Genomic DNA, 14,240 nt, shown 5'->3' with positions numbered 1-14,240 from the left:
GCTAGAAGAACAAACAAATCTGTCTTGGAAGAAGCACAGCCAGGATGCTCCTCAGAAGTGAGGATGGCAAGACATCGTGTCACGTACTTTGGACATGTTATCAGGAGGGACCAGTCCCTGGAGAAGGACATCATGCTTGGCAGAGTCAGTGGAAAAGAGGAAGACGCTCAATGAGCTGGATTGACTATGCCAGTGGTTGCAGCAACGGGCTCAAACGCAGCGATGATGGTGAGTATGGTACCGGACCAGACAGTGCTTTGTTCTGTTGTACATTGGGTCACCATGAGTCCGTTACTGGGAGTCAGAACCAACTGATGGCACCTAACTACAACAGTATTCCATTTATTGGGTGTACATACAATGTGTATGTTTGGTTATCCTTCACCAGCTGAAGGACGTTTGTATTATTTCGGTCAATTATAAGTAAAGCTGCTGTAAACACACACAGTTTTTTGTGTTAGCATTTTTCATTTCTCTTGAGTGAGTACTTCAGAGAATTGCTGAGGCACAAGTAGGGCAAGCGTATGTTTAATTTTGTAAGAAACTCCCAAACTATGTTCCCAAAGTGGCTCTTGGCATTCCCACCACTATGTACGTAGTGGTGTCACCAGGTGGGTACGGACCGCACTGGACAACACTGTCAGACGGGTGACACCAGGGTGACTGTCTATAAGATTTCTGTGCAGCGTTTCAGCAGAAATGTATTATTTCTTTTAATAAAAATATCCCCGTAGTTCTAACAACAAAAACATTTTTCATAAGCCCAGCTTACACGTATCAATATACCTCCAAGGCTGAATCTCTATGCTAATTTTATTTTTTGAAACTTCTAATGCCCTCACTGGGTTTTGATGCCCTCCAGTCAGAACTGTCATTCTTACCCAATTACAATGACGCTTCAAATCACGTGGTTTTATCTGCACACGCTACAAGCACACGCTGTTGTTTTCGTTGCCGTTGGCATTTTTATAGTCACTGACTTGGTCGAATTTTCTGGTGTTTTAGCTACGATATTGTGGAAATTAGTATTTGTGAACTTATAGCAATAACTTTTTTGAGAATGAAGTAGTAATTAAAGGAACAGGAGGAGTGATATACGGGAATTATGGCTTACGGGTAGCATTAGTACAAAAAACATTTTTAAGGATTCTGTATGGTCTGGTACAGGAGGAGGCCCATGGGGTGGGGTGACACCAACCCTACTGACTCCACTGAATGTGTGAGAACTCCAGTTGTTGTACATCCTAGCCAGCCAGCCCCGAATACCGTCAGCTTGTATTTGCTTGTTTTTAGCCATTTTCTTTTTATTAAGTGTGTGGTGGTATCACATGGTGTTTCAAATACTGCATTGTGGCTTTAGTTTGCATTTCCCTAATGATTACTGATGTGGGCACTCTTTCATATGCTTATTTTCCATCTGAATATCTTTTCTGGTAATGTGTCTTTTCAGTTCTTTTGCCTTTTTTTTTTTATATAATTTTTATTGAGCTTTAAGTGAACGTTTACAAATCAAGTCAGTCTGTCACATATAAGCTTATATACACCTCACTCCGTACTCCCACTCACTCTCCCCCTAATGAGTCAGCCCTTCTGGTCTCTCCTTTCGTGACAATTTTGCCAGTTTCTAACCCTCTCTACCCTCCTATCTCACCTCCAGACAGGAGATGCCAACACAATCTCAAGTGTCCACCTGATACAAGTAGCTCACTCTTCATCAGCATCTCTCTCCAACCCATTGTCCAGTCCCTTCCATGTCTGATGAGTTAGTTGTCTTTGGGAATGGTTCCTGTCCTGGGCCAACAGAAGGTTTGGGGACCATGACCGCTGGGATTCTCTTGTCTCAGTCAGACCATTAAGTCTGGTCTTTTTATGAGAAGTTGGGGTCTGCAAGCCACTGATCTCCTGCTCCCTCAGGGGTTCTCTGTTGTGCTCCCTGTCAGGGCAGTCATCAGTTGTGGCCGGGCACCATCTAGTTCTTCTGGTCTCAGGATGATGTAAGTCTCTGGTTCATGTGGCCCTTTCTGTCTCTTGGGCTCATAGTTATCGTGTGGCCTTGGTGTTCTTCATTTTCCTTTGATCCAGGTGGGTTCAGACCAATTGATGCATCTTAGATGGCCGCTTGTTAGCATTTAAGACCCCAGACGCCACATTTCAAAGTGGGATGCAGAATGTTTTCATAATAGATTTTGCCAATTGACTTAGAAGTCCCCTTAAGCCATAGTCCCCAAACCCCCACCCTTGCTCCGCTGACCTTTGAAACATTCAGTTTATCCCGAAAACTTCTTTGCTTTTGGTCCAGTCCAGTTGAGCTGACCTTCTGTATATTGAGTATTGTCCTTCCCTTCACCTAAAGTAGTTCTTATCTACTAACTAATCAGTAAATAACCCTCTCCCACCCTCCCTCCCTCCCCCCCTCATAACCACAAAAGTAGGTGTTCTTCTCAGTTTATACTATTTCTCAAGATCTTATAGTATTGATCTTATACAATATTTGTCCTTTTGCCTCTGACTCATTTCGCTCAGCATAATGCCTTCCAGGTTCCTCCATGTTATGAAATGTTTCACAGATTCGTCACTGTTCTTTATCAATGCATAGTATTGCATTGTGTGAATATACCACAATTTATTTAACCATTCATCCGTTGATGGACACCTTGGTTGCTTCCAGCTTTTTGCTATTGTAAACAGAGCTGCAGTAAACATGGGTGTGCATATATCTGTTTGTGTGAAGGCTCTTGTATCTCTAGGGTATATTCCGAGGAGTGGGATTTCTGGGTTGTATGGTAGTTCTATTTCTAACTTTTTAAGAAAACACCAGATAGATTTCCAAAGTGGTTGTACCATTTTACATTCCCACCAGCAGTGTATAAGAGTTCCAATCTCTCCGCAGCCTCTCCAACATTTATTATTTTGTGTTTTTTGAATTAATACCAGCCTTGTTGGAGTGAGATGGAATCTCATCGTAGTTTTAATTTGCATTTCTCTAGTTCTTTTGCCCTTTTTTTTAATCGTGTTGTTTATTTTCTTATAATTAATTTTTGAGGGTTCTTTATATGTTGTAAAAGAGACTTGTCTCACCAGTATCTTTCCCCAATCTATAGCTTATCTTTATGTTTCTTAACAGTGTCTTACAAGGAACAGAAGGTTTTCATTTAGCGAAGTTCAATTTTATGAATCATGGTTTTGGTGTCATGTTTAAGAAATACCTATCTTACTATTAAGCTGTAAGAATTCTTTACATATTCTGGACACCCTGATGGCATCGTGGCTAAGAGCTATGGCTGCTAACCAAAAGGTCTGCAGCTTGAATCCACCAGGAGCTCCTTGGAAACTCTACGGGGCAGTTCTACTCTGTCCTGTAGGGTCGCTATGAGTCGGAATCCACTCGACGGCAGTGGGTTTTTTATGCATATTCTAGGTTCAAGTCTTTTATTGGATGTATGTGTTGTGAATATTTTTTCCCCGTCTTTGGCTTGCTTCTTAGTTTCCTTAGTGGTGTATTTTAAAGAAAAAAGGTTTTCATTTTTTATGAAGTCCTGTTTATTAATGTTTCTCTTCTATGGTTTGTACTTTTTGTGTTCTGTTGGGATAAGGATATGTTCTTGGGATAAGAAACCTTTGCCTATTACAAGGCTGCAGGTTTTCTCTTATGTATCCTTCTAGAAGTTTTATCGTTTTGTTGTTGTTATTGTTAGCTGCCATTGAGTCAGCTTCGATTCATGGCACCTTTAAGTATAACAGAACAAAATGTTGCCGAGGATTGTGCCATCTCTATGACCTTTGATATGTTTGAGCCCGTTGTTGAGGCTATGGTGTCAATCCACGTCAATGAAGGGTTTCCTTGTTTTCACTGACCCTCTGCTTTACTAAACATGATTGTTCTTTTCTAGCTATCGATCTTTCTTGATGATGTGTCCAAAGTAAGCAAGACAAAGTCTCACCATTCTTGCTTCTAAGGAGCATTATGGTTACATTTCGTCTAAGAGTGATTTGTTCGTATTTCTAGCTTGTTATTGTCAGGTGCCATCAAGTGAATTCCGACTCATAGCAACCCTATGTATAACAGACCAAAACATTGCCCGGTCCTGCGCCTTCCTCACAATCATTGCTGTGCTTGAGTCCATTGTTGGAGCCACTGTGTCAGTCCATCTCATTGAGGGCCTTTCTCGCTGTCACTGATCCTCTACTTTACCAAGCACAATAAATATCCTCCTCCAGGGACTGGTCCCTCCTGATAATATGTCCAAAGTATGAGACAAAGTCTCACCATCCTTGCTTCTAAGCAACATTCTGCGTGTACTTCTTCCAAGACAGATTTGTTCATTCTTCTGGCAGTCCATGGTGTATTCAACGTCCTTTGCCAACACCAGAATTCAAAGGTGTCAATTCTTCTTTGGTCTTCCTTATTCATTGTCCAGCTTTTGCACGCATATGAGATGAATGAAAAGAGCACGGCTTGGGTCAGGCACACCTTAGTCATCAAAGTGACATTTTTGGCTTTTAACACCTTAAAGAGGTCTCTTGCAGCAGATTTGCCCAATGCAATGCACTATTTGATTTCTTGACTGCTGCTTCCTTGGGCGTTGAATGTGGATCCAAGTAAAATGAAATCCTTGACAACTTCAATCTGTTTTCTGTTTATCATGTTGCTTATTGGCCCAGTTGTGAGGATTTTTGTTTTATGTTGAGGTGTAATCCACAATGAAGGCTCTAGTCTTTGATCTTCATTAGTAAGTGCTTCAAGTCCTCTTCACTTTCAGCAAGCAAGGTTGTGTCATCTGCATAACGTAGGTTGTTAATGAGTTGTCCTCCAATCCTGATGCCCTGCTTCTTGGATTATTTGCTCAGCATACAGATTGAATAAATATGGTGAAAGGATACAATTCTGATGCACTCCTTTTCCAGTTTTAAAACATGCAGTGTCCCCTTGTTCTGTTCATAGGACTTCCTCTTGGTTTATTGTATACATATTCTGCATGAGCACAATCAAGTGTTCTGGAATTTCCATTCTTCTCACTGTTATCCATAATCTCTTATGATCCACACAGTCGAATGCCTTTTTTTATTCTCAGCAGTCCATGGTGTATTTAATATTCTTCACCAACACCACAATTCAAAGGCGTCAAGTCTTCTGTCTTCTTTTGTCATTGTTGAGCTTTCACATGCATACGAGGCAACTGGAAAGACCACAGCTGGGGTCAGGCACACATCAGTCATCAAAGTGGCACCTTGGCTTACAGTTTTAGGTTTTGTATGTAGGTCTGTGATCCACTTTGAGTTAATTTTTGTGTAGGGCGTGAGGAAAGGGTTGTTGTTAATTTTTTTCATGTATATATCCAGTTGATCCAACGCTATTTGTTGAAAAGCTATCCTTTCTCCATTGAATTGGCTTTGGACTTCTGTCAAAAATTAGTTGATCATATTTGTGTAGGTCTATTTCTGGACTCCCTATCCTTTTCCTTTGATTCCAAAGTCTGTCTTTTTGCCAGTACCAAGCTGTGGCTTTATAATAAGTCTTAAAATTAGAGAGGTCCATCAACTTTGTTCTTCCTTTTAATAATCGTTTTGGTTGTTTTAGGTCTTTTGCATTTCCATATAAATTTTAGAATCAGCTTGTCAATTTTTGACAAAAAAAAAAAAATATCCTGCTGTACTCTTGATTGGGATTGAGTTGAATCTGTAGATAAGTTTGGCAAGACTGCCAAGACCTTCACAATGTTGAGGTTTCAGTCTATGGGTATAGTATATCTCTCCATTTATTTAGGTCTTCTTTAATTTTTTTCAACAATGTTTTTTTATTTTTCAGTGTAGAGGTCTTTAATATCTTTTGTTAGACTTATTCCTAAGTATTTTATGCGGGTTTTTTTTTTTTTTTTTGCTATTGTAAATGGAATTTTTAAATTTCATTTTCTACTTGTTCTTTGTAGTGTTTAAGGATATAATTTTAATACATTAACGTTCATCTGGCAATCTGGCTAAGTTTCCTTATTAGTGCTATAGTTTTTTTGTAGATTCCATGGGATTTTTCATGTAAAAAATTGCATCATTTACAAATGGGAACCATTTAGCTTCTCCTTTTCTGATCATTATGCCTTTTGTGTTTTTCCTCTGCCTTACGCAAGGCCTGGAGCACCCAAGGCAACACCGAAGAGAGGTGGCGAAGCAGCCATCCTTACCTTCCTTGTTCCTGACCTTAACCAGGTGCCGTCAAGTCGACCTTGACTCGTGGCGACACCGTGTGTGTCAGTAGAACTGTGCTCTGTAGGGCTTTCGATGGCTGATTTTTCAGACGTAGATCACCAGGCCTTTCTTCTGAGGAACGTCTGGATGGACTCAACCCTCTAACCTTTTGGTTAGCAGCTGGGCGCATTCTGTTCCTGATTTTAGGGAAAACAATCCAGTCTATACCACTAAGTATAACGTTAACTGTGGAGTTTTTGTAGGTACGCTTTATCAGTTTGAGGAGATTCCCTTCTAGTCCTACCTTGCTGCAAGTTTTCATCATGAATGAGTGTGGAATTCTTGTCAAATGGTCTTTCTGCATCTATACATGCCTGGATTTTTGTGGTTACCTCTGTCTGTTTTCTTAGTATCAGTTCCTAGAAATGAAAGGGTCAAATGTATAAACATTTGTAAGCCTTTTGCATTCTATTTCCAAGTTGCATTCAGAGGAATTTGACCAGTTGACAGCCCTGCCAGCTCTGCAAAGGTGTGTTTCCCCAAACCCTTGCCTACACTAGATATTATAGCTTTTTAAATTGGTGACGATTTCATGGATTTTCCTCCAAATTTCCGCCTTGTTTCCATTTGCATTTATTTCACTATTCTTGAGATTAGATTTTTATTGGCTATTTGTATCTTTTTCTCTAGTGAATCAGCTTTTTTTTTTTTTTTTCCTTGCCTTTTTGCTGTTTTTTGTTGGGCATTCTTTTTTTTGTTTTGATTTGATTTCTATGCTTTTTACATAGTAAAGATGTCAATCTTTATATATATGTCCCAGTTTGTTCTTTGGCCTTTTTGTTTGTTTTTTCTTTTTTTTTTAATGGTTTTTAAATATGCTTTTACAAGATAAATCAGGAAGTGATGCACAGACAGGGCAATGGAGCACCTGGAGATTCAGAAGGAGATTGTTGCAGAAACCTGCAGACAGATAATAAGGTTAGGCCAGCCCTTGGGACACAGGACTAGAGAGGAAGACGTTGGTGCCAGAAGCTGTAATGATGGGCTAACAGGTGTGGGCAGGCTAAAAGGAAGGAGGTGGCTATGACTGGAGACTTGGGCCTGGGGGCCTGGAAGGATGGTGGTCCTGTTATCAAAAATAAGGAGGAAGCGCAGCATTCAGGAGACCAGACATTGACATGATGAGGTTGGTTTGGACGGTGTTAAGGTGAAGAGAAGGAGCCTGGTGCCACAGTGGTTAAGCACTCGACTATTAACTGAAAGATTGGCGGTTCATACCCACATAGAGACTCTGAGGGAGAAAGACCTGGCGACCTGCTCCTGTGAAGATTAGAGCCTAGAAAACCTTATGGGGAAATTCTGCTCTGTCACATGGGGTTGCTATGAGTCAGAATTGACTGGACAGCACCTGACAACAACGACAAGGTGGAGAGGGAGTCCCTGGGTAGTACAAATCGTTAACATGCTAGGCTACTAACCGTAAGATTGGCTGTTCAAGTTCACCCAGAGGTACCTCGGAAGAAAGGCCTGGCAACCTACTTCCAAAAAAACTAGCCACTGGAAACCTTGTGGAGCACAGTTCTGCTCCGACACACATGAGATTGCCGTGAGTTGGAACTGACTAATGGTAACTGGCTTTATTAAAATGGAGAGACAGCAGTTGTCCAGTGCTCACCTGGGGAGAGGGGCTGGGCTAGGGGACAATTGATCCCATCCTCATGGGACTTTAGATCACTGAGTGGACAGGGTCCACTCCCCCACCAGAGATCCTCTCATTTCTAGAACCTAGAGACCGTCAACTTGTTCAGATGGTTCACAAGGCTCAGGGTGAAGAAAAGCAAACATCAATTTAGAGGTTTGGTATTTAAAAGAGGTTCAAATCTGGCCCTGAGGTCTCTTTGACCTTGAGAACCACAATTCAATAAGTTTTGGGGTCTTTTCTTCCCCAGTGTGCCTGCATGTGGCTATTATCTATGGCTGAGTAACAGGTGAGTCCAAAATTTAGCAGCTTGGAGCGATCGCCTTTTACTCTCTCACAGTTCTTCAGTTTGAGGTAGGTACGTTGTTGTTGTTAGCTGCCACTGAGTTGGCCCCAAACCCATGGCAACCCTATGCACATCAGACTAAAATGCTGCCCGGTCCTGTGCCGTCCCCATGATCAGTTGGGATCAGACCCTTGTGATCCATCGGGCTTTCATTGGCTGATTTTCTGAAGTAAATCGCCAGGCCTTTCTTCCTAGTCTTAGTCTGGAAGCTCCGCTGAAACCTGTTCAGCACCCCAGCAACACGCAAGCCTCCACAGACAGACGGAATCAAACCCAGGTCTCCTGCATGGAAGGCAAGAATTCTACCTCTGAACTACCTGTTCTGCTGGTCTCTCCTGGGTTTACTCAGGTGGCTGCAGCCATCTGGAGGCTCAGCTGGGGAGGAGGGTCTGAAATGGCCTCTAGTTGCATGTTTTGGGACCTTAATGCGGTTGTCAGCTGGGTCTCCCTCCCCGTGGTCTCTTGTCATTACACGGAGGCAAGAGGGTACCAGGGCGAGAAGAGGGCAGAGCCGCAAGGCTTCTGGAGACCCTGGCTCCAAGCTCAAGTAACATCACTGTGGCCACATCTAAGGTCAGAGCAGTGCCAGGGCCCCAAAGTGGGGGAGGGCCGTAAAAAGACACAGGCTTTTTTTTTTTACAACAATATATTTTATTGTTGTGAGTTTTTTTTTTTTTTTTTAATACACATAAGTGGTAACCTGTGGATATTTTTCTGCAACTTTTTCACTCACCATTTTTTTGGTAATGTATTTTGTTTTTTGTTGTTGTTGCTGAGACTACACACCCCAGAGCAGGCACCAGTTCAGCAGTTTCTACAGGTGTGATTTGGCGACACTGATTACTTTCCTCCAGTCGCAAACTGTTCTCACCCTCCTTTTCCGAGTTGGTTCTCCCCTGTTGACATAAATTCACTGTCCCCCTAAGCTTCCCGTCTAACCTTTCGAGTCACTATTATCAATTCGATCCCATATACCAAAACCAAACCCGTTGCCATCCGGTCAATACCAACTCGTAACGATCCTATAGGGCAGAGTAGAGCTGCCCCTTGGGGTTGCCAAGGAGTGGCTAGTGGATTCGAACTGCCAACCTTTTTCTTAGCAGCCGAGCTCTTAACCAGTGCACCATCAGGGCTCCTGATCCCGTATGGATAGATCTTAAAGGAGCACGATGCTGAAGGCAGACACACTTTACTAGTTAAGATAAACTATCCTTCGGTGTTAAGAAGACTGGAGGGAGTAACAGGCCCTACTCTTGATGGGGTGAGTGAGTGACTGCACCTGACGCTGCCTGGGTTACCAGGTGCCCAGGGAAAGCCCGCCTCACCTTCTGTGCTATAAGATTGCTGGTTTCTCTTTTTTGCATTTTGTTGATTCTCAGAAAATGACCAAAACTAAGAAATGATACATTTCTTAAAGTTGAGCATCTTCGAGTTCCATCTGTAAAACATGCGTAACTTTCTAGCAAGTTCAGAGTTACTGCCTGAATAAACCACCCTTTTAATTGTAATGTTCCACACATACTAACTTTACAAACAGATCAAATTCTATGCAGCACGTTAGTATTCTTAAAACCAAATTGCTCTGCATATGTGACAAGATAGTAAAAACCAAAAACTGTACATATTTCAAATTTTCCCCAGACTTTATTTCTTTTGAAAGTTTTCTTTTGATGACTTCAAAGTTCCCAGACATTTTTCATTTCCATTCCAACCACGAGTTTTAAATGACTGTGTGTGCCCTGCCAGGCCTGTGCCGGCGGCTGAGGGTAAAGAAACAAAAAGATACAGCCCCCAACCCTGTGCCAGCCACGGGGAAGCAGACATAGCCCTAGATTACCATACAGGGTGGATCTGCTCTAACAGTTGCTGTTACCAGTTGTCTTCGAGTCGTTTCTAACTCATGGCCACCCCACAAGTGTGACAGTAGAACTATGCTCCATAGCGTTGTCAATGGCTGATCTTTTGGACGTAGATTGCCAGGCCTTTCTTCCGAGGCACCTCTGGGTAGATTTGAACCATCAACCTTTCAGTTAGCAGCTGAATGCTTAACCATTTGCAGCATGTGGGGATTTCGGTATCTGCTATGATGTGGACCTTAAATAAACAAAGCTGAGTTCCTATCAACTTTGCTTAGCCTTGAACCCGTGGAACCCCAGCTGAAGCTCCCGAGCATACATAGTGTCTTGAATGAATCAATCAAGTAATTAATGCGAATAATTTACCCCTAAGGAAATGGGAAATGAGTTGTAAAACGGGTTAAGGAGAGCCCTGGTGGTGCAATGGTTAAGCGCTCTGCTGCTAACCCGAAAGGTTGGCAGTTGAAACCCACCCAGTGGCTCCAGAGGGAAAAGAGCTGGCTCCCGTTAAGATTACAGCCTAGGAAACCCTATGGGGCAGTTCCACTCTGTCACATGGGGTCACTATGAGTAGAGAATCCACTTGATGGCTCCCAACAACAACAACAACGATGATGACAGCTCTGCCCGGAAGCAGGTTGCTTCAGGAAGGTGTGGGTGGACCCCTCCCAGGCCACAGTGGTGGAGCTTCAGGCTGCAATCTGGCTTCCGGACACCTCCGCATGCCCCATAGGGTGACAGAATGAAGAGAACTGTGCAGGCCAGGAACTTGTGCTTTGAGCAGCTTGGTGGCGGGGGCGGGAGGCAGAGGCAGAAAATGACACCAGCCTCAGGCAGCCCTCTCTGGCCGGGTTTGGAGGCGCGAGGATGGGCCAGCCCTGAGCCCAGGGAGCCCGTGCTTTCCCCTCAGGGCTACCTCATTGTTCAATAAGCAGATCATGCAGCCCGGCATGAAGTGGCGTGGTGGGGGACTGTTTTCAGACCTGCCTCTCGCCTTGTTTTGCAAACAATGACGTCCTGGTGCTACCCGGTCAGGCACCAGGCCTTTTGGTCTGCTTTGGCTCTGGTCCCGCAGTCAAACGCTCCATCGACGTACTGCCCTCTCTAGCTGTTTTCACCTGAGTGTTTCTAGGAGTCCCTCGTGGTGCAAATGGTTAAGTGTTCCCCCGCTCACCAAAGGGTTGGAAGTTTGAGTCCACCCAGAGGTGCCGCGGAAGAAAGGCCTGGTAATCTACTTCCACAAACCAGCCACTGAGAACCCTGTGGAGCACAGTCCTACTCTGACACACACGGGGTCGCCACCACGAGCTGGAGTCGACTCCACGGCCACTGGTGTGTTCCCTGGGGGAGCCCGGGTGGCCCACGGAAATGGAGAACTGGCATTGCTTACTTCGCAGACAGACGAGGAGAACAGCCGAGCCTCACACACCAGGTCCGGTACACTCTAGAGGAAACAAAGGCTCTAGAAAGGCCAGTCGTTCTCTCTGAGGAGGTGCCACGTGAGGTGGTACTGAGCTCGAACCATTCAAAGTAGCTTCGTTTCGAGTCTGGAGCCCGGCTGAGGACGAGGTGCCTCAGGTGGAAGCAGGAGAGCTGCTCCTGACGGCTCCCCTGTAGAAGGCTAGGGTCGGGTCCAGGACAGAGACTTGCCTTTTGGCTCGATCATAGTTTATCTTGTGTTCATTAGATGTTGCTAGTAAGCCTCAAGAGGTGGAACTTAACCTGAGGTGTGGCTGAATCCACGTAATAAAATGTTTCGCAGTCAGAGGTCTAAACAAATTCATGAATTAAAACAAACAAACAAACAATAAATGGGGAGGTATTGCCAAACTTTGGACTTCCAGGCAGTAAGGTATGCCAGGAAGTGCATGGGCCACAAAGCCAGTCGGCTCTGCCACCTGTTAGCTGTGTGACATTGGGCAAGTTATTAACCTCTCTGGGCCTCCGTTTCCTCTTCTGTACAATGGAAGTAATAACACTACTCGTTTCGTGGGGTATTCATGAGGATCACATGCAGTTAAAGCACGTGAAAAGTGGCTAACGCAGGTCCATGCTAAGTGTTCAATCAATGTTCATTATTATTATACCAATAACAACCCAGGGTTTCCTGACTGAACCAGGACATTTTTTTTATATTTTATTTTTGTTGTTGCTGAGAATATACACAGCAGAACATACACTAATTCAACAGCTTCTGCATGTAAAATTCAGTGACACTGATGACATTCTTTGAATTGTGCAACTGTTCTCACACTCCTTTTCTGAGTCGTTCCTCCGCCTTTAACATAAACTCACTGCCCCTAAGCTTCCAATCTAACCTTTCGAGTTCCCATTGTCCTTTTGTACCCTTATAGACAGACCTTAAAAGAGCACAGTGCTCAAGGCAGATATTCTTTACTAGTTAAGCTAAACTGTTGTTCGGTTTTGAGAAGACTCGAGGGGATATTTTTGGTTTAAAGATTATCTCAGGGCAATAGTTTCAGGGCTTCATGCAGCCTCCATGGCTCCAGTGAATCAAGAATTTTTCAGAACAGTAAAGCAGTTTAAGCCCATACAGGAGCCCCGCGCTGTCTAAAATTATCAGGAAACAGTTACTGTGGTAAGCACTTTATAGTCATTTATTCTACACAAAGCCCTGTTCTTATCCTCACTTTATAATGAGGAAACAAAGGCTCAGAGAGGCTCAGTGACTTGCCTGAGGTCACACAGCAGGAATCTGTTGGACTGAAGTAGAACTGGATCATGAAGACACTTTTCCATCCACATCACAGTATAAATGCCCTCGACCAGCAATGGGGTTCCTACATGCATCCAGCGGGTGTCTGTGCGAGGCTGTCCCCCCGCGTCTGCATAAGTGTGTGTGCTAAGCTCAGCGTGTGTTAAAACGAGTCCCTGGTTTCCCCTTCGCCCTCCCCGCTACCCTCTCCCCGTGGTTGGCATGTAGAGAAACGTGTGACCACCCCATGACCTGCTCCACCAGCTCCCCGTCCAGCGCGGACACCAGCCTGCGTTTCCCCGAGAGCAACGGGCTCCTGCCACCGCCGCGCTGGGAGGAGCCGCAGAGGGGCTGTGCACTGGAGCAGACCTGTGGCGTCTTCCGCGTGGACCTGGGGCACATGCGCTCCCTCCGCCTTTTCTTCAGGTCAGGACCCTCGGCTACTCCTGGAAGGAGGCTGGCCTGTAGTCCGCCCGCGTGCCAGGCCGGCGGGTGGGGCTGGGGCTTGGTCCCTTTTATGGCTGCTTAATTCCCGGTGTGGGTGCAGGGCGCTGGCTGGCCCCCTCCATCGCTGCCACACTGGTGCCCACAATCACGGTCTGCTCTAGCCAGGTGCCTTCAGGGTGATGAGACCCAGCTGTTGCTTGGATCTCAGACTTGGGGAAGAAACCCAACAGGCGGCTTCAGAGAGGGACAGGGACCACGGCTTTCTGGATCAGGGCCCCCTTTCTTCGTCACAGGGGGTCATTCCTAGTTTCCTGCCTAACATTGTTGCTGTCAGCAGCTGTCGGGTCAGCCCCCGACTCATGGTGACCCCGTGTCAGCAGAATGAAACGCTGTGCAGTCCTGCGCCATCCCCTTGATTGGTTGTGGATGGGACTGTTGTGATCCACAGGGTTTTTGTTGGCTGGTTTTCCCACGTAGGTGACCAGGCCTTTCTTCCTAGCCTGTCTCGGTCTGGACGCTGTACTGAAATCTGTTTCACAGCAGCACCCTAAGCCTCCACCGACAGACAGGGGTGCACTGGCCAGGAACCCCACCCAGGTCTCCCGCGTGGAAGGCGAGCGTTCCACCACAGAACCACCAGTGCCTAACGGAACCAGTTGCCATTAGTTGACTCTGACTCACGGCAACCCCACGGGTGTCAGAGTGGAACTGTGCTCCATGGGGTTTCAGTGGGTGGTTTTTCAGAAGTAGATCACCAGGCCTTTCTTCGAAGGTGCCTCTGGGTGCACTTGAGCCTCTGACCTTTCAGGCACCAGCGGAGCTGGTTAACCATTTGCACCGCCCGAGGGCTGTGCCTAACATCCACGGGTTGCCGGGGGTCTGAGTGGACTTGATGGCGCCTGGCTCCTGCCAAATCACCACGTGGAATCCCTCCTCCTTTATACCCCAGATGGCCCCATTTCTGACAGAGAAAGCACCTGAGCTTCAGGGTTGGAG

At 45.2% G+C, this 14,240-nt stretch overlaps 1 protein-coding gene across 7 annotated transcripts in view; it reads left to right on the top strand.

Moving 5' to 3' along the window:
• Window positions 1–14,240, top strand: part of TBC1D16 (TBC1 domain family member 16) — a 102,842-nt gene that overhangs the window by 74,519 nt on the left and 14,083 nt on the right. For all 7 annotated transcript variants that reach the window (XM_049859124.1, XM_049859125.1, XM_049859126.1 and 4 more), the window contains exon 4: window positions 13,062–13,223. In XM_049859124.1, the coding sequence (XP_049715081.1) occupies window positions 13,062–13,223 (162 nt within the window). The remainder of the gene's footprint in view (window positions 1–13,061; window positions 13,224–14,240) is intronic.

Source organism: Elephas maximus, chromosome 19, assembly GCF_024166365.1.
Source record: "Elephas maximus indicus isolate mEleMax1 chromosome 19, mEleMax1 primary haplotype, whole genome shotgun sequence".
Classification (NCBI taxonomy): Eukaryota; Metazoa; Chordata; class Mammalia; order Proboscidea; family Elephantidae; genus Elephas; species Elephas maximus.
Note: the sequence above shows the minus strand (reverse complement) of the source record. Positions and strands in the feature narration are given on the sequence as shown.